The 27701-nt window shown below is 39.4% G+C and overlaps 1 protein-coding gene across 4 annotated transcripts; it reads right to left on the minus strand.

The window, feature by feature from the left end:
• Positions 1-25: 25 nt before the first annotated feature.
• On the minus strand, positions 26-27701 carry ppp2r5ca (protein phosphatase 2, regulatory subunit B', gamma a). Of its 4 annotated transcripts, XM_074692781.1 has the most exons (16): positions 27378-27701; positions 27222-27287; positions 26285-26435; positions 10737-10936; positions 9479-9589; positions 9157-9249; positions 8916-9046; positions 8763-8822; positions 8569-8677; positions 8255-8308; positions 7921-8091; positions 7692-7819; positions 5411-5512; positions 5211-5283; positions 3645-3761; positions 26-2551 (listed from the first exon to the last, which is right to left on the minus strand). In XM_074692781.1, exons 1-16 carry the CDS (start codon positions 27402-27404, stop codon positions 2417-2419), a joined length of 1728 nt encoding a protein of 575 aa, XP_074548882.1. In that variant the 5' UTR covers positions 27405-27701; the 3' UTR covers positions 26-2416. The 4 variants fall into 4 exon arrangements, with proteins under 4 accessions (XP_074548882.1, XP_074548883.1, XP_074548884.1 ...); XM_074692782.1 differs by lacking the exon at positions 3645-3761; XM_074692783.1 differs by lacking the exons at positions 26285-26435; positions 27222-27287; positions 27378-27701 and adding an exon at positions 20030-20238.

Here is a 27701-nt window from a genome sequence, read left to right on the forward strand (position 1 = left end):
CAAAATGGATGCATGGTTGGAAATATATATTCAAATAATCTCTTTATTCATTCTATATAGTTTTACACCACTAAAGACAGTGATAGGAGCACACAACGGGCATGAACATTTGTCAGTGATATAGAGGGAACTTTTGATCATAAAAATAAGAACATTTTCTAAATCCTTGTGTTGCTGAAAGTACATCAAAACAGGAGAAATAAGACGGTATGTGCCAGCTTGACTTCTTTCACTTGCTATTCATGTTTTATTCTGTACAGAGGGACAATTTGTACAAAATTAATCTAGATATATAACACTACATGAAACAAGGTAAATCATATATACAATATTAAATGAATCATATAGTACAGGTCACATACAAAAGGACACTTTAAGTTATCATGTTTTGGAAATAATATGTTAAAATTAAAGATCTGCAAAGACTTTGCAGAAAGAGAACAAGCCACCAAATCATTTTTAAATCATCTCTTCTTATCATGGACGACTTGTTTTCAGCACTAAAATAAACCTCAAACATCTCTTGACTCGAACTCAAAGATCCATAAAACATCTCTCCCAGCAAGCAGGACTGTTTCATAAATGCAACAACCTCGACAACAGAAATCAGTCAGTTTGGTGAATGGCATTCCTCCAGGGTAAAAGGTACATGTTTAACATGGTAGTTTAAATTTACATCTTTTGCATTCAAGCAAATACAGTATTAATACAGTTAACAAGCCAAGTCACAATGTCTTTTATTTGTTTATTTTCAGCATCTGGCATTTTTTGTGGCCATGTGATACCAGTGTGTTTCAACGTTGGACTTCCTGAAAAGCCAGAAATCAAAACCTGACAGCCACGCGATGAGCCTCCAGAGACAAGACAAAGAAATACAACACATCAAATATGAAGAATCTAGCAGACCTCCTAAGTTTAAACAATGGTACTGACTGGAACAAACAACTTCCACAGGAGGATACAAATTACACAACCCGCAACCACACACCTGAAAGAAGGAATGGTAGCATACACGCCAACCTTTAACTTAAAGGATTTTTGGTGGCTTTCATCGATATACTTTGCGTATTAATCGGAAGTCATCCGTCAGTAGGTTAAGAACTACTGAGGTTACCATTCTTTTGTGTTTGATAATAAATAATTTTCTATTTTAATTACAAGATTTTTAAAAGATAGTAGCTAAAACCAATCAGTCAGTGGCATTTTAGCTATAAAAAGAAAACACCTCTTTCTACCCTATTCAGCTTGGACTACTTCCCGATTATATTTTATTATTAAAGGTAATCATTTCTATTTATTTTACTTGATATATATTTTTATAACCAGCCGCTCAAACACTCCTCTTTTTTTAAACACAGCAGACTTCTCCTTTCTTCACCAAAGCATCAAATATCTCTGTTTTCACTCCATGCAGCTCCCATACAGGTTCATCATCATCATCATTCGGTGTTAAACTATAAAACAGTACCATTGTTTAAACTCTACGCATCACTATGGTCTGTTTATCAAATCTTGCCAAAGAACATGGGGAAGCAAGCATATAAAAAGAGCGGCATATGGCACAAAACAACAAAACGGAAAATGTCCAATGTCCACAGGACAACGCCTCCTTTCTTCGCCATCTCTCCTGGACATTGCAAGGCTGAGGAACAGGCCTCAGTTTGGTCTGGTGTGCTCTAAACCAAAAAAATAAACTTTCAAACACCAGTCAAAAACAAAGGCAGGTGTCCCTGTTAAAGTCACACACAAAAACAGAAACAAAAAAAAGAAACATAAAGAACACAACGATCTTGGCACTGACAAGGTGTCTATTAGATTGAGCGAAAAACAAAGAAAATGTAGACAGATGACAGGAAAGCCTCGTCTTTTATCTTTCACCAACCGGTTCTGTTTTTGTTCCCTTTAATAGGAAAGAAAACCAAGCAGAGACCAAGAGATGATCCTAAGACAGTGAGTCAGTCAGTTCCTATGTTTCCATGTTCAATCCATCGTGAACACGTTCGCTAGAAGGAATGAAGGAACCAGCATGGTGGCATCTGTACTCCCAGGTTCCACATTTACAGTGAGCGCAGTGTGCAGGGCAGGCAGGAGGAGGAGAGGAGGTCAAAGAACTGAATGGGAGTAACACAATGAGCGAGATGAGAGCTAAAAGACAAACACACCCTGAACTGCTCCAAATAAAGAAAAAAACCTGAGAAAGCAGAAATCTGAAGGATGGGGGGTTCAGGGCGTCTGCACTGTGGTAGCAGGAATGAAGGAGAACTGAGGATTGTGGGTAAATGGATGTTGAGTAGGAGTGATGGAGAGCCCAACAATGTTAACCAGTGTAACTCTGGCGCCTGGGCGTAGAGGATGTCCATGGCTGTTGAGGGTAGAAAGGGCAGCTGAACCAAAGAGCCGGCAGGTAGCAGAATAACTAGAGTCCATCGTGGGTGGTCAACATGTCTTCAGCTCTGCGGTGGGACTCCAAGGCTTTTGTGGTGTAGATATCCTGAGGCAACTCAGATTTGCGTCGCACCATAGGCCGCTCTTTCCGATGGTCATGCTGCAACTGAGAATAGACAAGACAAGTTAGGCCTAATGTCACCTCACAGGTCACAGCTTTTTGTCAGCATGTGATATTAACATGAGCAAATCTGATTTAATCTTTGAGATAGAGCAACTGCATGAAAATGTAATTAACAGAAATTAAGACAGGAAAATATGGCACAATGAGCAAACTTTAATATAATCGAAACAAATGGACAACACTGAATTCACTACTATGATGGTATGGAGCCTCAAGGTGTTCAATATAAAAAAAAAAAAGTCACAGTTTAAACAACCTGTTAAATATTTAGAAAATTAGTGATGCAGATTTTAATAGTTTTCTGTAATGAATCAATAGAAATGTCAGTAATTGCGAACTTATTAACACAAGTTTGACTTTAAGACGCATGGCAGCCTGCATCTGACAGGTACACTGTATTACAACCACGCACCGTTAAAAAACACATAAAATGTACATTTTGTTTCAATGACACAAAAATAACCTTTTTTTTTTATTTTTTTTTTTAATCAAGTAAAAAATATTTGATAATTTGAATTTAAACATCTACCCCAAACAGAAAATTGCGCAAAAATGCATGTTCCAGTAAGTTCTTGACGATTAATTTATCAATACATCAACATCAACTTTCCCTGTTGGAGCTATTAGATTATTCATTGCAAGATTTCGATAAATGAGCTATAAAATGAGATTATCACACACAAAAAAAAAATCTACAATAATTTAAGTATATTATTATCAATAAACTAATAGCTGCCCCATGTGTTATTCACTGAAACTCATTATTGTGGTTGATTAATATGTACTTATTAGTGTGTATATATTAAACATGTTGAGGCTCCAGACAACCAAGAAAACATGTGACAGTGAGCTCATGAGTTCAGTGTTTAGTTCATGGCCACACTGTACTTTGTTTCATGAGGAGGTTTAATTTAAACAAAAAGAATAAAAAATAAAAAAAAAGCATGACAAAACTGAAAGACAGAAAGTCAGTTGTTATTAAAGTAGCTTTAAAGAATTAAATGATCACACTTTGTCAACACATGTCTATGTATGTAGAGGAAAGATAAAGAGACAGAGAGAAAGTCAGGTTTACCTGAGTCGCACCCTCCTCAACTGTCTTTTTTAACCTCTGAACATCTTCTATCAAAGGGATATCCGTCTCCATTGCTACAGGACTATTGAGGTCAGAGGAATCAACATACATAGAGAACTATGTTGAAAACAAAGGGAAACAAAAACAAAAACACAAAAGGATGGAGAAAAGACTTTCAGTCACATGCAAAGAAGAATGAATCAGGCTCTGAACTGATTAGAGGGAGCAGCGCTAAACTACTTCAGTCATCAGTTGAACATGCGCTGGTTGTGGTGTCGGAGTCAAGATCACTGTGGAAATTTCACAACTGACTTATTGAGATTATATCCAGCTGGTGATTTCAAAAGCCTGGGTGTCAAATGGTTTTCAGAGACAAACGCTTGATTAAGACATTTAAAATTTGATTTTTTATTCAGATTCATTTTCATGGGATGTCCGTGTCAGTTATTATTTATTATTATATTTAGTAATATTGGGGAAAAAAAGTGCAAAGGTTATATCCCATCTTGCTGAGATCCATATAGTTCAATGCTGGGACACTTTAAATCCTTGAACTGAGGCAGACAGTTAGCCTATGCTGTGTCCCTAATCACGTACTTCCATAAGTAAACTTACATGAAGTGCACTACATACACTGTACACTTGCTAGAACAACGCACAAAATCTTACAGGGTAGTGTTGTCTCAAATTCAACTCTCCAGCTTCATCGTTTATGGAAACTACGATCCCATTTCGCAACCAATAACTGATTACATTGATCAACCATCCTTTGATCCACTCTCAGCCCCATCAGTGTGAGAAACAGCAAGCATAGCCTTGATTTTAAAAATAACAGTTTTTTAAACAATAACAATTTTAACAATAAAATATAATTTTTAAAGGAAAGACTTTGAGAACTCAGAAAAAAACACATCACACCATCAAAAACAATTTGGGTGTCATAGGGGCTAACGTGTTTAGGTGTTGACGTTTCTCTTGGCTGGGAAAAAAACTGAACTTGGAAACAACACAAATCCATTAAGTTAACCCAAAAGTACATTTTGTAGATTTTGTAATACCAAATTGCTATTTTTACACATTTTCCAGTCACTGAGCTAATGCTAGGCTAAGAAGCTGCTTACTGTAGTTTCAAGGTAACCAAATAAATATTAAGATATTGAGCTTGTGGAGTTTATCTCAGCAACAAAGGAATCCCAGCATGTTTCAGATGTGCTCTATAAATAGCTGTACTATAGTAATCAGTCAGTTTCTTTTTAAAGATCTCTGGAGACTCACTTGATTTATTAAGAGATGTCTGACTTAACCACTCACCACAACCAAGCACATTCTCAGAGCAAGGCCACTAATTTGGATCATTCCAGCTTTAGTGTCATTAGGAAAAACAATAACTAGCAGTTACAGTTTGAACACAGGCAATGCAAACTTAAAAAGGAATAAGATGAAAAAGGGACAACAAGTCAACTACAAAACTAAAAAGACACTCATGTCATTAAATTAGTCACGAGCAAACACTTTAGTAAGGGGTTTGGGGGCATGCGTCTTCGAATTGATGCAGCCAATGCTCACCTGTGGATTTGACTTGGCAAGGTTCTCGATCTTGATCCAAGCCTCCTCACGTTCTTTTGACTTCGCCTTCTCTCTGTTGGACAAAGCATCAAACCACACAGAGAACTGTGAAACACCAAACTGAAAAAAAAAAAACACGACTGCTGATAGAATTAATAAAAATCATTTGGAAAAAAATGATGTGAGTATGAGGTGCTCACTTGTTTTTCTCCGCCCTGAACTGCTGTGTGCAATCATCAAAAAGCTTCTGATTCATCTCCATGAAAAGCTTCAGAGCATTGTAGATGAGGCCATGGATGGTCCTGGGAATACATAAACGCACACACAAGCAGACATTCATGAATTGAACCATTACAAAAAAGAGGCAGTATCACTGGAAAGTCAGTGTTTCCCCCTCACAGCTCTCGTCTTCATTATCGTCTGAACATGGCAAGAGGAACAACTGCTCATGGCAACCTGACAAAAGTGCTGCTTGGCTGTGATGGATGATTGTGACACTTCAGATGATATTTTATGTATAATGTAAGGCAGACAGTTACGGCTTTACATAACTTTACATTACACTCTTTTCATTGTATTTAGATGAAACTCCGTCAAACTCCAGTCTAGAAATACAAGGTAATGTAAAAGTGCTTAAAACAGCAGTTTGTTGAGTGTCCACTTGAGGCTGGCTCTGGAGGTACTGGCGCCACACCAAGCCCACAAAAGATGATTTTTACAGCAGAAATAAACATGTTTACAGCCTGGTACAAAAAGACTCCAAACTAAAAAGCTAGTATCTCCAATAGCACACACTGCGTGGGGATGATTCTTTTTTCAACTCAGCAGTTTAGAAAATATTGAGATTTGAATTCAGCCAATCAAGCACCCAATAGCTGTTAGTGTGAAGGCTCTGAGCCAAAAAAGCTCCTGAGGATTTGCTTCAAAGATATCAGAAACAAATGGGTGATGTCACAGAGACTAGGGCTGCGGCTATCAAATATTTTAGTATTCGAGTATTCTACTGAAAATCCCATCGATTAATCGAGTAATCGGACAAAATACATTTTTGTTAAGTTAAAGAGCAGGTTTTTTTCAAATGAAATTTTTTCTCTTTAAGAAATAGAATTTTCTGATACAGCATGTCAATAAGGGCACTTGTTTTCGTAGCTCCAAAATCTGTAAACACACTTTGACACATTTTTTGGGCCTTGTACAGCTCATCAAATAATGCGGACCCAAATGGCACCCGTTTCGTAGAATGACCCATCAGTCTCCAAACTCCAGAAAAGAAGCTAGATTTGTTGTTAGTTGCTATTTTGTATAACAGGTAGCTTGAAGGGTCTGAAACCTCTCTTAATATGGCCTCAGCTTTATTTGAAACACCATTCTTTGATCTTTTTAAAAATTAAACTATTCCCCGAGGCGGAGAAAATTACTCGAGTAATTTTTGTAATCGAGTACCTCGAGTCATTTGAGGAATCGTTTCAGCTCTAGTAGTAGACTGTAGTTAATACAGTCAATGGTTAAAATGTAAAGTCAGTTGAACCAACATAGCTGATAATCTACCATTTCTGTTAGTGTCCTGCTCATGCACAACTATTTGACCAGGAAGGCAATGAGCATCCATGCATTTTTAGCAGAGACTGTCTAATTTACAGTAGTATTGTCCATGATGTTACATGTTTTGTTTCTTAAAACTAGTTTTAAAGTCTATCATTGATGTGGGTCATATTGGAAACCCTGAAATGAGATATTGAGCTGTTCAGATTGAAACAAGGCTTTAAACATGTTTAATTTTGCTGTAAAGATCTAATTTTGTGGCTCCCACTTCAGCCTATTAGAATATTTTCAGGCCAGAGGTTGTCTTTCCCAAAACACAGATTTCATGTGTGGGAACAGCCAAATTGTACCACAAATTATAATAAGTATGAATCTGTGTTAACAGCCCTTTCAGGTTAAAATAAACAGTCCACCTGTCTGTTGTCATATTCCATACTTTACAAATGATAAGCCAGGTCATGCAACAACATTACTTTATCCTGTCATTTTTATGAACTTTTACACCACAGTTGGATGCGGATAAGTTAATTTGCATTATAGGGTCACAGACTCCATACTAGAATAAAAATAGCAATGCACCATCTCTGTTTTTAAATAAAAAACTTTTAAATTTAATTTTACTCAACAAAATAAAAGCTTCTGCTGCTATCGTGTTCTTTAAAAATCTGACATTTGAAGAACTGAGAAGTTAAGCCCTTCATTTGCTCATAGCCCGCAAGAAATAGCTGGGGAAAATGTTCAAAGGTGGACGGCTATTCACAGGTTCTTTATGAACAGTGTGATAACATGCTTCTGATACACAGGAGGGTACGCTCTGTGACAAGCCTGAGGTCTCATACACTTGAGAGATACTGGAAGCTTCGTGTCAACCTAGTGTCACATGCAGTGTGAAGCACAGAGCTGAGGACACTGTGGAGAAGTTACATTTGAGTTTCTTACTTGTTCCAGTGGGTTTTAGAGTTGCGATACAGAGCAGGGAACATGATGGGAAGAATCTTTGCTGCATTGTCGCTGATCAGACTCATGATGTACTCGTTATTCCAATAGTACAGAGCTCTCTCTGCCACCTGAAGAAAACAACACAGAGCCTCACAGTGAGAAAAACACTGAAGAGTCGCGTTAACTTTTTGTAGCTATGATGGTAAGATTGTGACCATGCTTCTGGTACCTGGAAGTGCGGGCTGGACACACACTTAGCGAGCTGTCGGAAAAGAGGCTCCTGTACTTTCACAAACTCAGAAGGCTCGATGACGTCCAGGATCTCCTCCAGCTCGTTCAGGAACATCACCTCCTTGGGACTGTGAGTCTTTGGCCAGTACTTTAGAAGAGCCATTACCACCTGTTTAAAAAAAGGGCAGAGGTAAGGTTAACAAAGCAAACAGGGAGGTACAGGTTTTTGAGCCAAGTAAATAAAGTCAATAAAAACAGTTCATTCAGATTTTACAATAAGTTTAAGTCCGCAGTTTAGTGAGCAGAAATTATTCCACCAGATTTTGACATACCGGCTCAGTTAGAGTGCTGTCCTTTTCTAAAAACTGCACCACGCAGTAGGCCAGCTGCAAAACACATAAACAAATGCAATCATTAAACTGTCAGAAGTATTTAAATTGACGTGACATGCCTGGGGAACTGACTGGCTTGAACATGCAACGCCAGATTTCTACGAAACCTGCAGAATGACCTGTGGCTCTCACGTAAAGCAGAGGAGTGCTTTCGGTGACAGGTTTGGACATGATCATCTAAATACATACATCTCTGCTTCATTCAGGCTCACTGTGTCAGAAAAGAAACACTCCTCATGCTTTAATTAACATACCTGTGGATGGTAGACACTGAGTGATTTGACTTTGTGCAGAGGCAATAAAACCTTCAACAGGAAAATCTTGTGCTCTTCTTTTAATGGTAAGGCAAATCCATTGATAATGCTGTAAAATAAAGATAATAGAAGGATTAGGTAATGAAATAGTATAATAGAAGCTTCCACAACATTATAACTAATTTTAGCCATACCTTCCAAGTATTTCCAGTAGCTCAGCTATACCATTATGGTGCTCTGTCTCATAGATAAACCTGAAAAAAAAAACAGTTTTCTTCACTTCCATACTTTATTATAAAACAACTTTAATAAATCACATTTAGATGGTTGAAAAAGACCGTACTCACCTATAGAAAATGTTATTAATCTGTTTTCTGATGTACGCTCGGAGCCCCAGGAACTTTCCATAGATCCTGTGCAGGGTAGTTTTTAGGAAGTCCCTCTCCCTGGGATCCTCACTGTCGAATAGTTCTAGGAGCTGCAGAAAAGAGAGATGAAAGCGAAACTTAAATCGCTTCTTTTTGTTTTGGTAATGATGTATGATGATGATGATGATGATGTATTCTGCAAAAATATGCTTTTACCCACCTGCATAACAAATTTCTGGTCAATGTATTTCTTTGCTATGTTGGGCTGAAAGTCAGGCGATTCTAAAAACCTAAGAAAAAATTCATAGACGAGCTGCAAAAAAAGAAAACTGGGATGAGTTGAGGAAGGATCAATACAACACAATTTTTATACTGACAAACTCAATGCATAAAAAGCAACATTAGCATATTTATCCTGTGCCTGCAGAATTTCAAGATGAAAAGTTCATTAATTTTCACTATCAGTGAAGCTTTTCAAGGTCAAACAACCTTTGATACACCCAAAACTATTGTGCCAAAAATTCTAAGATGTTAACGCTAACCTGGAGGTGTGGCCATGCAGCTTCAAGTGTGGGCTCATCTTCCTCTGGATCAAACTCTGCTCCAGTAGGGTTGGATGACGGAGGCAATGTTCTGAACATATTCACTGCAAACTGCAAAAGAAGACATGAAAAAAAGCTCTTGACTTCTTAAGTTTCACAATCTAAAGTCAGAGTTCATCTTGTGACCAAACAAATATCAGCAGCTCCACTGAGTTTATTTCAGTAGTTGATTCTCACAGCACAGTTCCACCGGTGACACCAGATCGGAGAGCTGCGTCTTGAATTTTCAGATGTAAACTTTAACATTTTGCTTTACTGTTCTTACACTGCAGTTGAAAACTACTAATGCAATCACAGCAAAAGCAGAACTTCTTTAGCCACGTGCAGCACAGCCTCCTCTTGGACACGTGAAGCACACCGAGTTTGATCACGTGTTACATGATTACTGACACCCATAAATGCCACACTTCAACATGTATTTTCCAATTTTCTGTCAAGAAGCAAAAATAAATCACTTCACATGCAACCTTCCCTCATCATAAGTTTCATTGTTCCATCTCTGAATTGTCCTTTCTGAGGGTTTTCCAAAATAACTTCTTTTGAGGTTAGCGTTAACTCCGTCCTTGCAACTGGCCTCTAAGGGTTTGGTCCACAATAATCTGAGAGTGTTGTGTTTCTGGTCTCGCTCAGTGTCAACTGACTCCCCTATGGGCTTCTGTTCCCTACCAGGCGGATCATGGGACAGTGCAGGTGGCCTACTAAAACACAGGGAGCCTTGTTTGAGAAAGACAGACTACAAGGTGGATGGTCTGCACCGTGCTGCACTTCAGTGTTGAACATGCAGGGAGGATGACTCTGAATTAACCCACAATGGTCCCTTTAAAAGTGAACGTCAGCACCAAGATGGTGGCTGTTCTTCTGCTGCCTTTGATGATGAATAGAGAACAGATTATTATCGGTGGTGGGAAAAGAGGATCCAGTGTTTTCATCATGAGAAGATTTGTTTTTGTATCGAGATAGGAAACTTAATACCATCTATCATGACAACTTTGATTCCTTTCGATTCTCTTGTTGGAGTTTGGTTGTGAACCAACAAAGAAGTAACTTTTAGGGCTACTTGTCCCTTTTATGTACTGTACATGGATCATGCTGACCACAATAAAACAAATCAATCCTGGTCACAGACTTCATTTTTTCAGACCTTGCCCCCCCCCCCCCCCCCCCCCCCCCCCCAACTTCTCCTCTCATGTCTACTGACCATGTGCACCACCTCTGGGTAGATAGGCTCTGTGATGACATTCCTGTTGTGGGTGATGTACTCCACCATCTCACTGAGCGCCGCCCGCTTAACTTCCTTCCATTTCAGGTCGCTCAGTGGGTCGGACAAGAAGTCAAAAAGCACACAGCACTGCCGTAGCTTCTGGATGAAGAGCTTCTCCTGCTCTGCGGGGGCCACATCTGAGGAGACAAATTGGAGTGAAGAGAATTGAGTGAAGCAGAGAAAGAAAAAAAAAGCTCAGGGACGAGCAGCAAAGAGGCAGCAAAGCGGGGATGAAATAGAGCGGGTGGGAATGTAGGACAATGGAACCATGTTCAAAGAGTGAGGGCTGTCAAGGATGTCAGTTAAAACAGCAATGACAGAGGAAAAAAAATTAGGCAGCAGGGGTGTGATGAAGACTGCAAATGAATCATGAAGCCCAAAGTGCACTGGGAGAGAGGCTGAGATGGCCTAAGCCCAGATTTGTATGAAGGAGCAAAGACTGGAAGGAGAAAGAGATGAGGATGGAGGATTTGGGAAGTGGGTTAACGGTCACAGTCTAGCCATTTGACACTCACGCTCAGAGAAGAGACATTTTTACAAAAGGAAACCAAGCTGTTTAAGTCTGTCATTATATTTGTCCACAGTGGTTTGAGGAATTCCTGTTTCACTTTAATTCCAGTGAAGCACTCAAGAGCAGAGGACTGTAAACAAACAATCTGTGCTTTACTCAACGCTTTGCACATGACAACACAGAGAGGAAACAACTATTTGAGTGATTCCGAATTCCTACCTGCTGATGTGTTCAACCAACACACAGTGACACCACATTAACTTATAACAAGGCCTGTTTCTCACTCTTTATCACGGGAGGAAAACAATCACATCTTAGCCACCCAAACAGCTTCTTTTTCAGAAAAGACACTGTACACACTAGCCAGTTAGCTTATATTAGCAACTTATTATCAGTATTATTGTTGAATGACGGCCTGAAATGCTGATCACATGTTGTTTCTGAGCTATGCTGGGGCCATGAACCAGTAGCTGAGGCTGCAGCTTCAGTTAATGGCTGCAGCCATAATGATAATGCTCTACTACCTGCATGTAAACGAGCACAGAGAGCAGATGGGATTGCAAAGTGCAGTGCTTTTACAAAGAACTTCAGTGCAGAGAATTGAGTCTTAGTGTGTCTGGTTATAATGTCTTAAAACCACTGGACCTCGGTGATGCATAACCAGCACAGGTAAAAGGAAATAGTTCCAAAGGGTGGTGGTCCTGGTTCTGCTAACATTAGCTGGGCAAACTAACTCAAAATTGTCTTCTTGCAGACTCTGACCCCATGTTCAGCTGTGTTAAATTCGAGGTCAGACTTGACCTGAGCAGTTTCACCTCATCATGTACCGTATGCTACACCATGCCTACACGAATCCAACTTTAAAAGTAGTGATACCAATTCCATGACTTTAGTATTGACACAAAAACGAAACTGATCTAATGTGATTTCAGTATCAACTTAACATTCTTGATTCTGCAATATGAGGGTAAGACTGAAAATTAAGATTTGGCAAATTCATGCTTTGCCAACTTGAGTTGAATAGATGAGTCCAATGGATCGGCCTTTTACAGTCAATATCTGATTTAGTTTTTTTTGTGAGTCCGTCGTAGGCTAATACCTGATATCTATGACCAGCAGGTTTATCAGACTCATTTCAGTTTAGGCACCACAAACAGCCCAGTTTGATCTTGAGTGGGTCATACCAGTAAAAACAAACGCCACGGTTACATGAGGAGTTTTTCCTCTTTGGAAAAGAGATCTTTTGGAATCTTTCCGAATGACTTTTCTGAAAACAATTTTATACATGGAAAGGAATATTCCAATCTCTGGTCTACATGCGTCGCTGTAATCAAACAGAATACTCAATGGGGCATGCGCAGAAAAACGTAAACATCAGGAGATTTATCAAAGCTGGAGGACGACAGTTTGTTTATCACAGTGTTGCAATACTCTGTACTGCGAGTTTGTCGTCCATCCAGTCTGATATTATGGTCATTTCTTTCAAAGTTTGGATCAAAAACAAACTTTCTGCAGCAGTCCAGTGCTGACGGCTCGCCGCCATTTTTAAAGTTGAGGAACGTCTCTAGTTGCGTCTTACATCATATCTGAGCATGCGCTGAAAGAACGTACCCTGACAACTTTCTGTTTGAGTGGATACATGATACCTCAATCGGTTTGGGGAAAGGAATATTCCACCCCTGAGAAACTGATTAAATGTCCATTTGGATTGGCACTTTTCTTTCAGACTGAGGTGTATACAAAGGTTAAATTCTTTCCGTTTGAGCAAATAAACCGAATGCAAGCGGAATATTTGGGTCCATGTAAACGTGGCTAAAGGTTCAAAAATCAGAAACATCAACTCCAATTTTCTCATTTAAGTTCCACAAAGTGGAGGTATATTCTGAAAATGCTCATCTTTTTACAAATGAATTATGAGCAACATGAAATTTCCTAATAAAAGTGCAATTCCATCAATACCATGCCTTAATTTATCATTTACAGAAGTCCGTTAAAATTTACAGACCACAGTGCATCTACAAAGATTCAACAAATTTGGCTTCAATTATCTGGTAAAGGAACAGCATAGAATTTTACTTAATGATACAAATAACTTACAAAAAGATCATTTCTAAATCTTGTCAAGATACAGAAATTATTTCAAATTTATAATCATTTCCACTTGTGACTTGACACACCATACCATATAAATTAAAACTGGAACTATTAGAGAAGACAGTTCAGTTATAACCCTGCCTAGTCAGTGTATAAATTTATTCATCAAAACCAAAAACTAACAAACTCACAAACATTAAAGTTGTGGCAGTGCATGAACAATAGGGTTTCACCAAACCAAACTTTTGCTGGATTGGACCCTCTGGCAGGCCAGTTTTGACCCAAGGGCCGTATCTTTGACACCCCTGGCCAACAGGCTGATAGATGAGCCTCTTGTACTTCAGAGATGTAAGAATGTTTCCACTGCTTCCATCCAAAATTGGCATATTTGTCAAACTTTAGGTGACTGCTTAAAGGCATGTATGAAATAATATATATATATATATAATAATAATAACTTGATTATTTGTTTCTTTTTTTAGTTTGGGAAGAAGACTAGCAGTGCAAGGAGAACACAAAAAAAGTATTTGCCTTGGATGACCTTTTTCTGGCGCAGCAATTTTTCAATATTTCATTAGAATGGTTAAAGATTGATTTCTCAACTGAAGTCAATTTGTCGGCAGTAGTTTTTAAGGCACAAAAATTGAGGTGTACATTGATTTAACTGAAAGAAGCAGGGGCTTGTATTGCTGATCAGAGGTCTGTCATCCAATATTCTCATTAGGTTTCAGAGTGATTGAAAATGCACAGAAAACCAGCCTTCAGTTTTGCTTTTCATTTTTTAAGCAACGTTTTTATTTCACTATTACATCAGGAGCTTTACATTCGGGTTTATAGTGTTTCTGCGACTAAAGTGATATTTGTAGGTTTGCTTATATGGAGACCAAGTGTTTCCAGGTAGAGGAGCTTGTGTTATCCTTTAACGAAAAATACATACAGCACACAGTGTTAATAAGCTGCGACAAAGGCTGCATTAAACATACCCTATAATTACTCAACAGTTAAAGGTGTGGCGTTTACAATGGGCAAGTGTGAGGCTGTCTGTACATGAAGATGTGGGTGCTGACGCCACCAGCTGATTCAATTGAAATATGCAACATGGCGTATACATCAGAAAACCATACTTGTGTCCTATAGCTGTACTTTAACTTATGGGCTGTACACTTAAAGGGAAATGAGACTGGCACTCATGAAAATGGTCTGGGTTCAAATCAGGAGAAAGGGTGTTAAATGAGAGAACTGGAAGTGAGCTATAAGGACATAGAAATAAATGTTTAATTTAAAAATAGATGTGGGATTTTCTGTGCTGTGCTGCTGCTTTCCATTTAATTATTTAATCTTATGCTGATGAGCAAATCTACAGCTACGCACAGAATGATTTCTCCTCTTAAGTCATGGGACATGAAATGGAAGGAAAGCATAGCAGCTAAAACTTATTACTGAGAAAAAGTAAGAGCAAACATAACTTGTGCACTTGTGCCTTAAAAGCAAAGTAAGTAAGTTGCACCTTTCACAGAACAGAATCCCAAGGTGCTTCACAGGAAAAATGTAAAAATAAGATCATAACAGCACAAGAAAAGAAGAAAAAAGACATTAAAATTATTGGCAAACAAAAGAAACAAATAAGAGAATAATCAAACATTAATTTGTACAGGGGGAGTCAAACGAGTCAAAATAAATGCATCTTTAAAAGGTTTTTAAAAATGACCACGGAGACAGCAAAACGAATACTTAAAAGGAAGATTGTTTCGCACTGTTGGAGCCACTACTTCAAACGTACGGTCCCCTTTAGTCTCTAGACAGGCTGAAGGGACAACCAGCAAGCCCTGGTCAGAAGACCTGAGTGACCTACTGGTGAGGTAAGGGTGGAGCAAGTCAGCAATAAATGAAGAGCTCTGTACAAAAAGACAAGGACCTTTGAATGAGTCCTTAGTCTGACTGGAAGTCCACGTTGGGAGGCTAAAACTGGTGCGACCTGAGTAGTCTGGCTGGACTCGGTCAGCAGCCTTGCAGAGACATTCTGGACTAACTGGAGTGGAGAGAGAATTTACTGAGGCCGGTGAAAAGTGAACTAGGAGGTACACAGAGGCTTGAGAAGGTTGCACACACAAACATCCTCAGCAGTCTTGCAAATAAGCAGATTCAAGGTAAGAAGAGAGATATCCTATTCAGACATAATGGAGACTTGGCGCGTGCACACACATACACACACTTTTGCAGTGTCAGTTACAAGGAGGCCAAATTATTCAGATGACAGCGAGAAGCAGGGGACAAAGGGGTTAGAGAGCGAACAGCCATTACTGACCATTTTTAAGAAGATTTGACAGCCAAAGGAGCAGCAGGTATAACTCAGAGTTGAGTTATATGATGAAAATATTGAGACAGTTGTTGAATTAAAGAATGATACCAGAGTAATGCATTTCTCTTAGTGCTGTTCAACTTGTTTGTGGCTCTGCCTCTGAAAACCTAATTCTGAATTCTCACAGTCATCGTCCTCTGTAGCCACCCTGCTAGCTTTATGAAAAATACTCTACCTCATTTCAAGTAGCCGACTGTAGTGAAAACTTTTTTTTATTGCCTTCATACACATTTCTCGCAGTTCTCTCCTTCTGCAGCCACCCTGCTCGCTTCATGTCGCCAGAATGCTCCTCTGTCTTGAGGGGTCCCTCAGGGTCCACTGTATGATCCTCTGCGGTTTATCATATTATTTATTTGATTGTTTAGAGTGCTTGAGTCTTAAAAACTGCCTTGTAGGATAAAAGTATTTATAGTAGGGATGCACAATATTATCTACACAATATCGGTATCAGCTGATAAAAGCTTAAAAACATGTTAATCTGTATCGGCAGATATGAAAATTTCTGCCGATATGCACAGCCGATAAGGTGCTATCCAGTTAGGATTATTACTATTTTCCATCTGAAAAATAAGCTCCTTAAATAAAATGTAGCACTTCATTTATTTGTACTGCAGAGCTCTGTGTCTGTCACCAGGTTGTTACAGTAGCTCTAAAATAATCAAATGCAACTTGGTTATGTTTAAAAATGCATTGTACATTTAAAGTTCATGTGATCTGAAGAAATTATTTTTCTGTATTTCAATACTGGATGTCTTGAGTTTGAAAAAATAATACATTTCTTATTTATGGTAAAATCAAATGTTTTTTGTCTTGTTTTATGTGTTTCTTAAACAAATACGACTGTCACAATAAGAGTAACATATAAATTCCAGTACAGGATAGACTTAGCTTTCTTTATAGTGAGAAAAAATAAACAAATTTGTGATTATCGGTATTGGACAAAAGGGGTTTCGATATATCGGCATATCGGATATCGGCAAAAATCCAATATCATGCATCCCTAATTTTTAGTCTTTAATTAGTCACACATTTATCCAAGAGCATCTAATAGCAAGATTGTGCTTGATCTAATTGACAGAATACTGAAAGCATGGTGTATCAAAAGCATGGTCAGGCACAGTGGTCCCCAACCCCGGGCGACGGACCAGTACCGGTCCGTGGGTCAATTGGTACCAGGCTGCATGTAAAAAATACTCAACTTACTTTATTTTGAAAAATAAACCGATTCTCGCCGTCATACCATCCTATGACTCATTCTTGACGCCAAACCCCCAAGCTCACAAAATGGACAAAGAACAAACATCTTTACAAAGTTTTCTTTAGGCAGGGTAAAAGAGCCAGTGAGAAGACAGAAGAAGAGCCGTCTGTGAAAACATTGTTTGACATTAAACCGATCCGTGGCGCAAAAAAGGTTGGGGACCGCTGGTCTAGCATACAGGTTGTATGCTGATATGAACACATGGCAGGTGTAATTAAAATGCTCGTGATATGTGAAGAACATATTCCAATCACTGTGGCGATGATAGTGATATGCAGCCCTACTATTTAATTCAAAACAAATTAGACAGTTTGATTCAAGAAAGACAGGATAGCTTGACTTAAGATAAAGTCAACTTTCAAACTTTACTGCTAACTAATGCTTTGAAACAGTCACAACCGATACATGTTCCAGATTGCTGGTGCATCAAGCACATCTAGTTTTTAAACTTTTATGTTTATTTTTTTGTGTCATCCTCATGCAGAGGAAATCCAAAATAAAAAGATCTTCAAAGTAGATGAGTATGTTTCAGTGAGACCTGCAAAGTATAATGAGGTACATCAGAAAGCCATCTGAGTTGCAACAGTAAAACTTAGCTATGCTACAGAGTCGCCTCTCTCCATGGCATAAACTTCTGTGCTGTAACAAAGTTTCTAATCTGTGCTGGTTGCAAGGAGACGTGAAGCTGGACTGGAATGTGTTGCCATGCCTCGCACCCTGACCGTGTCAGACTTTCGTTGCTCCTGTTACATAAGTCCGTCTGCCTGTGTTATAAAGTTTCTGTACACTCCGAAAATACCCAGCAGCTTGTTGTGTAACAGATAAAGGCCCACTGTTGTGATCCCAAAATTGATGTCAACCACAATGTGACCTCTATTAATGTTACCAACAGAAGCCTTGGGAGAAGAACTGCACACACAAGTAGCGTGTTTTGTGGAGAACAGAGAAAGATTTATCTTAATGCCTCCTTGTTTAAAACACTGATAAAACAAATAACTACAGTCACATTGGAGCTGCAGTTTGTTTGCTCTGTAAATGTTTTAAATAGACAGCCAGTATCCTGAAGTTAGGACCCTGATGGCAATCTGCTGTCCACGGTGCGTTATGATCGATGTAAACATTGACTGGAACTATTAATAGTCACACAGATGGACAGTGTGTTACAGTTTTGAAAGGCACATGAGCAACTAGGCTGGCCACATTCATTTATGACTTGGAGATCCATCTTTACAGTGTGTGTAGATCAAAAGTACTTGAAAAAAATTAAGGCAGGCATCATCACAACACTTGAGACACTCTGATAGCAGCAAGTTAGAGGTACTCTTAAGATTACTATTGTTAAGAAGTGCACTTTATGGTGCTTGTTGAAGTTAGGACTTGCATCTGAAAGAAACAAGCGTGGTATATTATAGATTTACAAGAATCTTTTACTCGTTTTTGGCAACTTTTCTCCAATAGAATTACAGATACCACAACAAATCTGTGGATGCAGGTGTGAAAGCAACCTAAACACGGCAGAGAACTGTCAGCAAGTCAAACCAAATTCCTTGTTTTCCAAAGTAAACTAAAAATGAGGGGTGTCTTTCACTGGTTCTTGAAAAAGACTGTGTTAAGAAAATTGTAGTTATCAAAGCAATGATCAGAAGATCTGATGCCATAACAAACAAGCCTTCAGAGAGCTACCACTGATGGGGAAACAAAACAAATGACATCATGGTGCTAGCAAAAAATTGTAATGATGTTCAAGGCTAAAATATGTGAGTTAGTGTTTTGTGGTGCTTTGTAACTGAGAAAATTCAAGAGTAAGTATGGAAATCTTTATGAGGAGTGGGAAGCTGTACTGCAAATCACTATCAGGCACTTGTCAATGGTTTGGTTTAGTAGTAGTGTCAGTTTCCTGAAAGAACATTTTATGCTACAGGGGAAAGGTGCTTCTAAGTCGCTGCTTAAATAAGTAGTTCAGATTCCTGGTATAGAGGGCATCTGTTTCCTCTTAATCCACAATCACAATCTGGAAAGCTCTGGATACAAGACATTTGGTCTGAATAGAGTTAGAATGATTGAGCCTCACAAAGAGAGGAAAGAGAAAGACGCAGAGTGTCTGATTGTTCCCCATCACTGAGTTGTCATTCAAGGCAGTCTCCTCTGTGGCTCAATAGAGTGTAATCAATAATTGCCTGAGGCTTCATCTAACGCTGGGCTGCACCCGAGTACAGTGGTAACAGGCTGGGCCTTTCAGACATGACTGGGTGCATTGTGCACACATTAAGAGGCCGGGCCTGGTGTGTTGTAGTCCTAAACATTTCTACTGTGCGGTTACAGAGCTGGTCGTGACATGTTGGCAGCAAAGCTTTGTTGACAAATCCAGTTTCTGTGTGTTGTATCCTCTTGAGGTACCTGTTAGCATGTTGCTAATCAGGGAGACGGGTGGTGAGGATGGAGAAGGAGTCTGCTGCAGAGATGTGTCTGTATACAGCCTACACACTATGACCGATGTGAGCCCAGATCAAGTGGTGTGTGACGAAAAATGCCCGGCTGGGTCGAATCACTGAGGAGGAGCCGGATTCAACAGTCAACCGTTGACTCCTCGTTAGCTCTATGTCGGATGCTACAGCTCAGGAGTACAGACACGAAATGTGAAAATATAATAAAACATATGAAAAACTAAGGAGAAGACCCTTCCCTTGGCTATGACCTCACTTCCTTTGACATCACTAGCTTGGCGGGGGGATGGGCAGAGAGAGCACCTAGCTAGTAAAACCAGATTTTTATGTCTCGCAGTAACTCGCACAAGCCTCACGAATAACAATCTCTCTGCTCCCTTTCGCATACAATACAGCTGCCATCCAAAACACACTGAAACAAAGATGCTATCTTAAATGTCTGAATGCTGACTAACCAAGCAGTAACCAGTGGAGGGGAACAGGAGCACAGCAACACACAGCTCTCTCTCTCTCTCTCCTCAATTCCCCAGGACAATACAGGCAGAATAATTCGTCCGTACGTACCTCTGAAGTGCATAAGAGCCACCGGCTGAAAAGGCCCATTGGAGTTCGGTGCATCAACTACCATCCTGTCTCCAGATTTATTGCATGTCAACATCTAAACCTCAACCAGGAAGGCGATCCACTCAGGGCGAGAGGCCAGCCTCCATTTTAGCACAAAAGCAGATCAGAAAATGAAGCTCTCTGCTGCTGGAGGGAACTGGCTAGTTAGTGATGTAAGCAGTGAGGGAGTTCGCTGATTGGCTGAGCTGTGGCGGCTCTGGTGCAATGAGGGCAAAGGCTGTTGGGAGAGAGGGCCGCTGATTGGCTGAGGGGATGGAAGGGGGTGGGAAAGGCTTTGGAATTTTTTGGTCCGACTCCTCCTTCTCAGTCACTGGATCTGTGGTGAAGGCAGGCCCTGCTACAGATCTCAGATCAGATTGTCTTAAGTCTTCTCCACAGTTTAAATATTAGCAGGGGTTTCAGAATAATCTGACTGAGGATAAGCAGCTGGAAATAACTTACTCTGAGTGTGCTTGGAGAGAGACAGAGGCCCTGGCTGAATCTTTAAAGTCTTTCATTGTTTCCTCCTGTCATCTCTGCTGGTTCTTTTTTCAAAGGGAGGAGGAGGAGGAGGAGAGGGTTGGAAGGGGCCTGAAAGTCCTTAGATCCAGTGAGGAACAGAAGGAGACATGAGGAAACCACATAAGGGGCTGAGAAAGAGACTATTGGGTGGTCAGACATTTGAGATCTCCTGTGTGTTTGAATCTGGTATCGTGCAAAAACTGTGACGTGAAAAGTAACCTTTAAGAATATTATACATATTGTCACATAGTGTCATACCTGATGGCACATCCAGTATAGGATCAGTTCTGGTCCTGTAACTCTGTTTTTGAAACACTTTTACTCTCAGCTATCTTCAGCTGCTTTACATAATGCTGTGGTTTTAATACAGGCATACTGGAGATGGCAGAATGTGCTGCATCCTTATCCGAGCAGTGAGTATGTGCTTGACAAAACTAACTGCAAACAGGAAATGAAAGTGAGAGTAGAGAAAATTAAAATGCAAAGGCAGATAATGCAGAAAGCCAGAGCAGTATTTTGAAGCCTTTTAGAAAGTTTATCTAGTTATTCAATCATCTGTATCAAACATTAATACATCTCTGTTTAAGGGGTTATGTTAATACCTTTTGTTATTATAAGTCATTAAATTCAGACTCAACGCACCAAAATAAGTCTCTACTCCAGGGAGGCAATTGCATAATCTGCATGTCATCTTTGCAAAATGAAGCAGCTCTGGTGTTTCATGTGATTCTTCAGAGGGCACGCGTACTGAAACCACATTCACGCCACAAGACCAACCAGAGTTTCATAACTGTGGAGTTTAACACCATTTTGTTAAACCAACAGTGTTATACTTTTTCACTGGAAAAACAAACGGTTATGTGTTTCAGGCATACAAGACAGTGTGGGTGAATTATTTGCACAAGTAATAATTAATCTCAAAATGAATACATCTAACTTCTTACCCTTTTTTCTATGATATTCTCTAGGGCCTAACTGTTCAACATGTTTACAGAAGTTGAGCAGCCACGCTTATCTTCTTACAACGCAGAAAAATAATCAGACAGGGCAACAAGGAGCAAAGAAAGGTAGGAAGGAAGGCCAAGTGTATCAGTAAGCAGCTCCCTCTCCTCTCACTGAGGGGCCAGAGCCTCTCCTAGAGGTGCCATTACATTCCAACACCATGACAACCAGCGGCGGTATTTTCTGAAAGCTGCCACTTACTTCCTACTGGTTGTACTGGCTGGGTAGCACAGTGTTGGGGATCCTAATGACCTCAGGACACCTATGGAGCTTTGAGCAGCAAACTTGACTTTGGGAAACTGCCATTCAAAGACCAAAAGCAACATTACAGATACTTTAAATAACTGTCTATGTATCAAGCACTATTTCTCAGCATTACTCCAACTTTTGTCCAAAATAAAATATTTAGACTACAATAGTGTAAAATTTCAAAGCTCAAAGTGTGCTTGTCTTTTTTTCTGACAAAAAAAGTCTGATTTAACATGACTATGCAAAATCAACCTCAAGGGTTCCGAAAAGTCATATTTTGAAACTATGTGGCAAAAGTTATGCCATATTTGCTTGAATTTTGTGTAAAAAAAAAAACTGAGCAAAGGAATATGATCCTTTTTAACTCAATACACAAGAAAATGCAAGCCTTGTTATATCTTGACATAAGGTCAGTGTGGCTTACATTAAGGCTAATAAGACACAGAAAATGCTTTGATTTGATACTAAAGGATGTGTTCCTTTATTTTCATTAACACAAGCTCTGAAGGTTGTTTGGAATCAGTGAGAAACAGAACTTAAAATACTGGCACTCACTACACAAGCTATATCACAATATAAATCACAAAACAGTGAAAAATAGTGATGATTTTAATTTTTTTTAATTTTAAAGAATTTTTCAGAAAAAGCTTATATTATATACCTTATTTGTTTTGAATGTGTAAACAACTACTTACGTAAGACTTTTATTGTCAACTCACAGACTATGTGGCCATACTTTAACTGCTATAACAAGTAAAAAAAAAATAATTATGAAATACACTTTAAAATATCTCTCAGCTTTGGAGATTGGCTTAACAAACGTCAAAATTCTCATTTTTAACCAGCTGAGGGCAGCACAGCACACTTCACTGTTTTGTCACCTGTAACTCAAGCCCATCACTAAATGTTTTACAAACACCTAGAACAACAGACTGCTTATCCTTCACCATCAAACATGCACGACTGACCTGCTACAAGTTTCTGTCCTCACAGGAAACTAAAGCTCTATGAACTGTGGAAACTCCATGTGAAACAAAGAAACAAAGATAACAGGTTCTATACAGGTATGTGTTTTCATTTGATGCTTTCTTGCAGAGCCTCTTTTCTACCTCGTCCTGAGAGCTCACAATCAAATACAAACACACACACACACACACACACACACACACACACACACACACACACACACACACACACACACACACACACACACACACACACGCAGAGTACAAAAATAGCCTGTGGCTCTTAACGTCTGTATAAAAACGAAGAGCTTCTTAAGCTATAAACAAAAGTGCATTTACAAATGTCCTCCTGACTTCTCTTGTGTTTGGTTTGTGCCCTGAGTCATTCAGATGTTATTTTTGGATGATATTTTAAGTAGCTTTCTTGGAGTTTGCGTTTATATAATGTTGAGGAACTACAGTAGCAGAGGTTGTTCATGTCATGCACTCAAAGATTGCACAACAAATGACATTCTGATAGGGAAGGGGCGGAAGCAGTGTTGGTTGTTATTTTAGATTAAATGGGGAGATTTTTCATTCTTTTGACATACTTTATAGTCATAATTTTATACATCCGACAAAACAAGTATTTCTACTTCAGTATATAATCAGAAAGTCATTGTACGGCAGCTGTTATTGTAGACTAAGATTGTTTGATGTTTGCACAAATAAAGCAGTGGGAAAAACGTTTTCTGTCATCTTTTACTTTTACACAATCTGAAATATTATCATGAAATATTTGTGTTTTCTGTGTGGCTGCATTTGACATTAGCAAAGAAGTACAAATTTGTGTATATATATATATATATATTCCCCTTCAGCCACTGGTCAGGTGTAATCTCGCACCGCTCTTCTTGACTTACTGCTTTTAATTCTTCGAAGTTCTTTGGTTTATGCTTTGTAACAGACCTTTTGGTAATCCACCACAGATTTTCAATGGGCTCATGTCGGGGGTTCAGCTGGCCACTCTGAGACCCGGTTATCGTCTCCTTGCAAACAAGTTCTCCCGGCTCTGGATGTGCAGCAAGGGGCATTATCTTGTTGAAACATCTAATTTTCACCTTGACGGAACAGTGCTGGAAACTGGACTCATCTGACCCCAGAACCGTCTTCCATTTCCTGGCTGACCAGTTCTTGTGTGCTTGGGCCCAACAACACATGGCTACCCTCTGTCTCTCATTAATCCCTTAATCAAAGGCTTCGTGAAAGCCTTGGAGGGCCATGATCTAAAAGTCGGCCACACAGAGTGCAGGTAGAGCACTGGACATTAGTTTGGTTTGGCTGAAGCTCCTGTGATGTCATTTGATGGTTTTCCCGGCACATGCAGATCAGGATGTGGTTATTTCTTGCTGAAGAAACCCTTGGATGTCCAGATAGTGGTTTGTATTCCAAGCTGTCGGTTCGTCTCGTTTCTGCCACGTGTGTCCTACTGCTGAAGGCTACATCTGCACTTCCTGGCTATCTGGCGTTCTTTCCGCGCTAGTTTCCTTGTTTTAGCTGTTTTTGTCTCTGAAGAACTTTTGAATGTTCTGGCTTTATACAAACAGCGTCCTCTATTAAAAATCATGCTCTTCATTTATGAATCACTGGTATCAAAATGACCCAATACTCAAAATGTGTTGTGCATTTTTATGGAACCAATCTATTTTAAGTTTTTAGTGTTTTTTTTTTTAGGATGTGTTTAGTATTTTGGCTGTGACTGTACCAAAGGGAATTACACTTAAAGACCCAATTCTTAATGCAATATTTCACCAATGCCTGGGGTGTCTGATAACTTTCTACTGCTGTATCCTGTTTACATTTGAGGGTGCAGTTCAGGAAAGACACATACAATATGGTCTGTTGTAAACCTTAAAATGAAGCTAATAGTAAAAAACAGCAACATGGATGCATCAGCCATAGAAGTTATCAGGAAGAAGGAGCAGCCAGTTCATGAAGGTTCAGTTGTCAGACTTGCACATATGATCCGTGTCCCCAGGATGAACTGTAACCTTCACGCAGATGTTACAAAGCCAGTACATACAAGAGTGACAGTTTTAATTTGCCTTTTGTTCTGCCCTTCTAAATCTTGTTTTTTTTTTTTCCCTTTTTCGGCTTTTTTCTTATAAACTGTTTTATTAAGTTTTAAATGTTGTGTATATTAGAGGAATATATTTATTTTTAGTATGTTATCCAAATTTTATTATTTTTACATTTGTTGTCGTGTGTGCTACATTTGTTTTATGCTGCACCTCTGCCTAAGATTTATATAATCTCAGATTGGGCACCTAGGAGGCTGACCCTGAAGTGGGTGGGTTTGGGTCTGACCTGCAGCCTCTTTCCTGCATGTCCCTCCCAAATATCTCCATTTTCTGCTCTATACACTGTAAAAAAGCCTGTTAAAAGAATTCTTTAAAAAATGCTTCAATTCGTCATTTCACTTAACATCAAAAACATGTTTTTCTCAGGCTGAAAACAAGCAATCAAATATTGACTAACAGTGCATCTGAAATCTAATTTGTGCTTGAACTTGTGATTTTAAGTCTCTTACACTTTTGCCCTCCTAAGCTTCCCCCCAAAGCTCAAACAAAAACAGTGTCTCCTGATGAAACACCAGCATTAATCATTAATAATTTAATTATCTGTTGCACGCACTTGTCCCCCTCAAACTTGCAAATCCTCTGACCTGTACACCTCTGTTGTTGATGCGCTGTTTCACTCGGCTCATCCAGCTATGAGAACAAAACATAGCTGGGTATAGTTTACAGGAAACCACTTAGGCCAGATCCTGCCTGTAATACTGTGTGTAAACAAAGAAGCCATGAAAGATTGATGTAAATGTTCAAACCTCAACATCACTGTCTCGTCACAGAATCCCCATCAACAAGGTCGGGACTAATATAATCAATCAGAACGGTAATTCTAAACACTGATGGGCAAGCAGCTGGCTTGCAGTATTTAGTGTGTGTGGTTTATCAGATGACATAAACTTATGTGTTTATATACTTTTCAGATGCAACTGCTCTTAGAATAGTTTTTTATTTTGTTTTTGATTTTTTGCAATCTTTTTAATTACTTTAAGCTCTGAGTTCTTATTCGACATGGATAAGCAAACCCTGCAAAAGTAGTATCTGTTTTTCGTGCATGTCTGGCTGCAGAGACGCACCTGATTGCACATCATTTGCATTACAGATAAAGCTGACAGAGCAGTCTGCATAGCTATAAATTATGTAGTGTGCAAAGACCTCAAGGTTAAAAAGGTGGTTATGAGGATCCACCAGGGGTATAAATTGTTAATCAGATTCCCTGTGTCCATGTAGGCCAAACATGCTAACTTAGATTAAGGGTGTGTGTTTTTTCCAGAAGAGGAAATAAGTCCATGAAGGAAAACAAAGTAAAGTTGTATTCAAAGTAAGAGTAGATAGAGCTTCTAATAAGTTGTATACTGAGGGAGGCATACCTGCCAGTGCAGATAGCTTATGTAGCTCTCTGTTAGCACTGAGGGGGAAAGAGGAAGTGCTGAATCTCTTCTCCCTCTTCACAGCGGAGTGTGACCCCGGCTGCTTCACCCTCATCAGGTGAGTTGCGGGAGGCACTTTCTTATTGGAGCCCTGCAGAAACAAGAGTCACAGAGGAAGAGCTCCTGTTACGAAAGACAGGTAGGGCTAGGAAACAGTGCATGAATCACTTTACTAAAGGAGCTCAATGAAGGAGAGGAGGAGGAAGGGGTGAGGGTGTTGTGGTTAAGGGTCAAGTTCCCTTTCCGAATCAGATCGGATGATTCTCAGTGAAGCAACCCGATCACAGACGTCAATGCACTGTACTGTGTCTGCTGACAGTTTGGGATGGACCTGGCTGCACAGAATAATTGAGCACAGATGGAGCTGATAAAGCTGTCAATAAGAACAAACAGCGGGTCCAGCAGTCAATCAATCAGGTCTCTTCCAATCTCAGCGTGTGATACTCCACATCACTGTTGTACGTCAGAAATAATGAGGATAAAAATAGCCTGGCTACAATGGATTCTCTTATAGTTAGAGGCCAAACAACTTATGATGGACAACCAGGGGATGAATGCATGTCCAGCGACAGTCACAAGATCAAGATGTGATGACACATAAGCTACTTTGTCTTCTTTAAACAAGGATAAATGCTAAATGAATACAGAGTTTTTAGGGAACTTCTAAACAGTCAAGGGGTGAAAATAAAAAGCAAACTTGAGACCTGAGTAAAAAAAAAAAAAAGTAACTCTTTCTCTTATAGGATACAATTTTAATGATATCTGCAACTAAGTTTACATCATAAAATGCAATAATTTTTATTTATTTATTTAACTGTTTTTACAGAAGCTTCTAGAACAAGTCCAAACTGTACATAAGGTCAAATAAAGAACTTACATCTTGGTCTTCTGCAGGCCCGTTTTTACTTCCAGACTTTTTAGATCTTCCTGATTTGGAGGACTCCTAAAGAGTGATGAACACATCAAACAGATTACATGCAACTCAAAGTGTTCCAACCTTAATCCAAGCATGTTTCCTTCCAAACCCCGTTACCTTTTCTTTTTTGCTCTTGTGAGGCATCCTGGGATGAGGATCCCCCTGAGTCAGCGGGTCGCGGTGGAGCTGTGGTCACACTGACAGCAGGCTCCTGGTTAACACACTCTGCTGTATACACGGAGATGTGGCTTTGACGACTGACCATCCAAACACCATGTGACTGAGTCAGAGTCCCAACAACATGTCATCCCACTTCCGCAGCGGTTAAGAACCACAACCCGTGCATGGTCACGAACACAGGGGTCATAACGGAGAGAAATACCTTTTAGTTCGTCCTCTGCGTCCAACTTACAGCTGCCGAAGCGGCACTTTCTGCTTCCC

Source organism: Halichoeres trimaculatus, unplaced genomic scaffold (assembly GCF_033239565.1).
Source record: "Halichoeres trimaculatus isolate MK-OKI-2021-1 unplaced genomic scaffold, fHalTri1.1 fHalTri1_scaffold_17, whole genome shotgun sequence".
Taxonomy (NCBI): domain Eukaryota; kingdom Metazoa; phylum Chordata; class Actinopteri; order Labriformes; family Labridae; genus Halichoeres; species Halichoeres trimaculatus.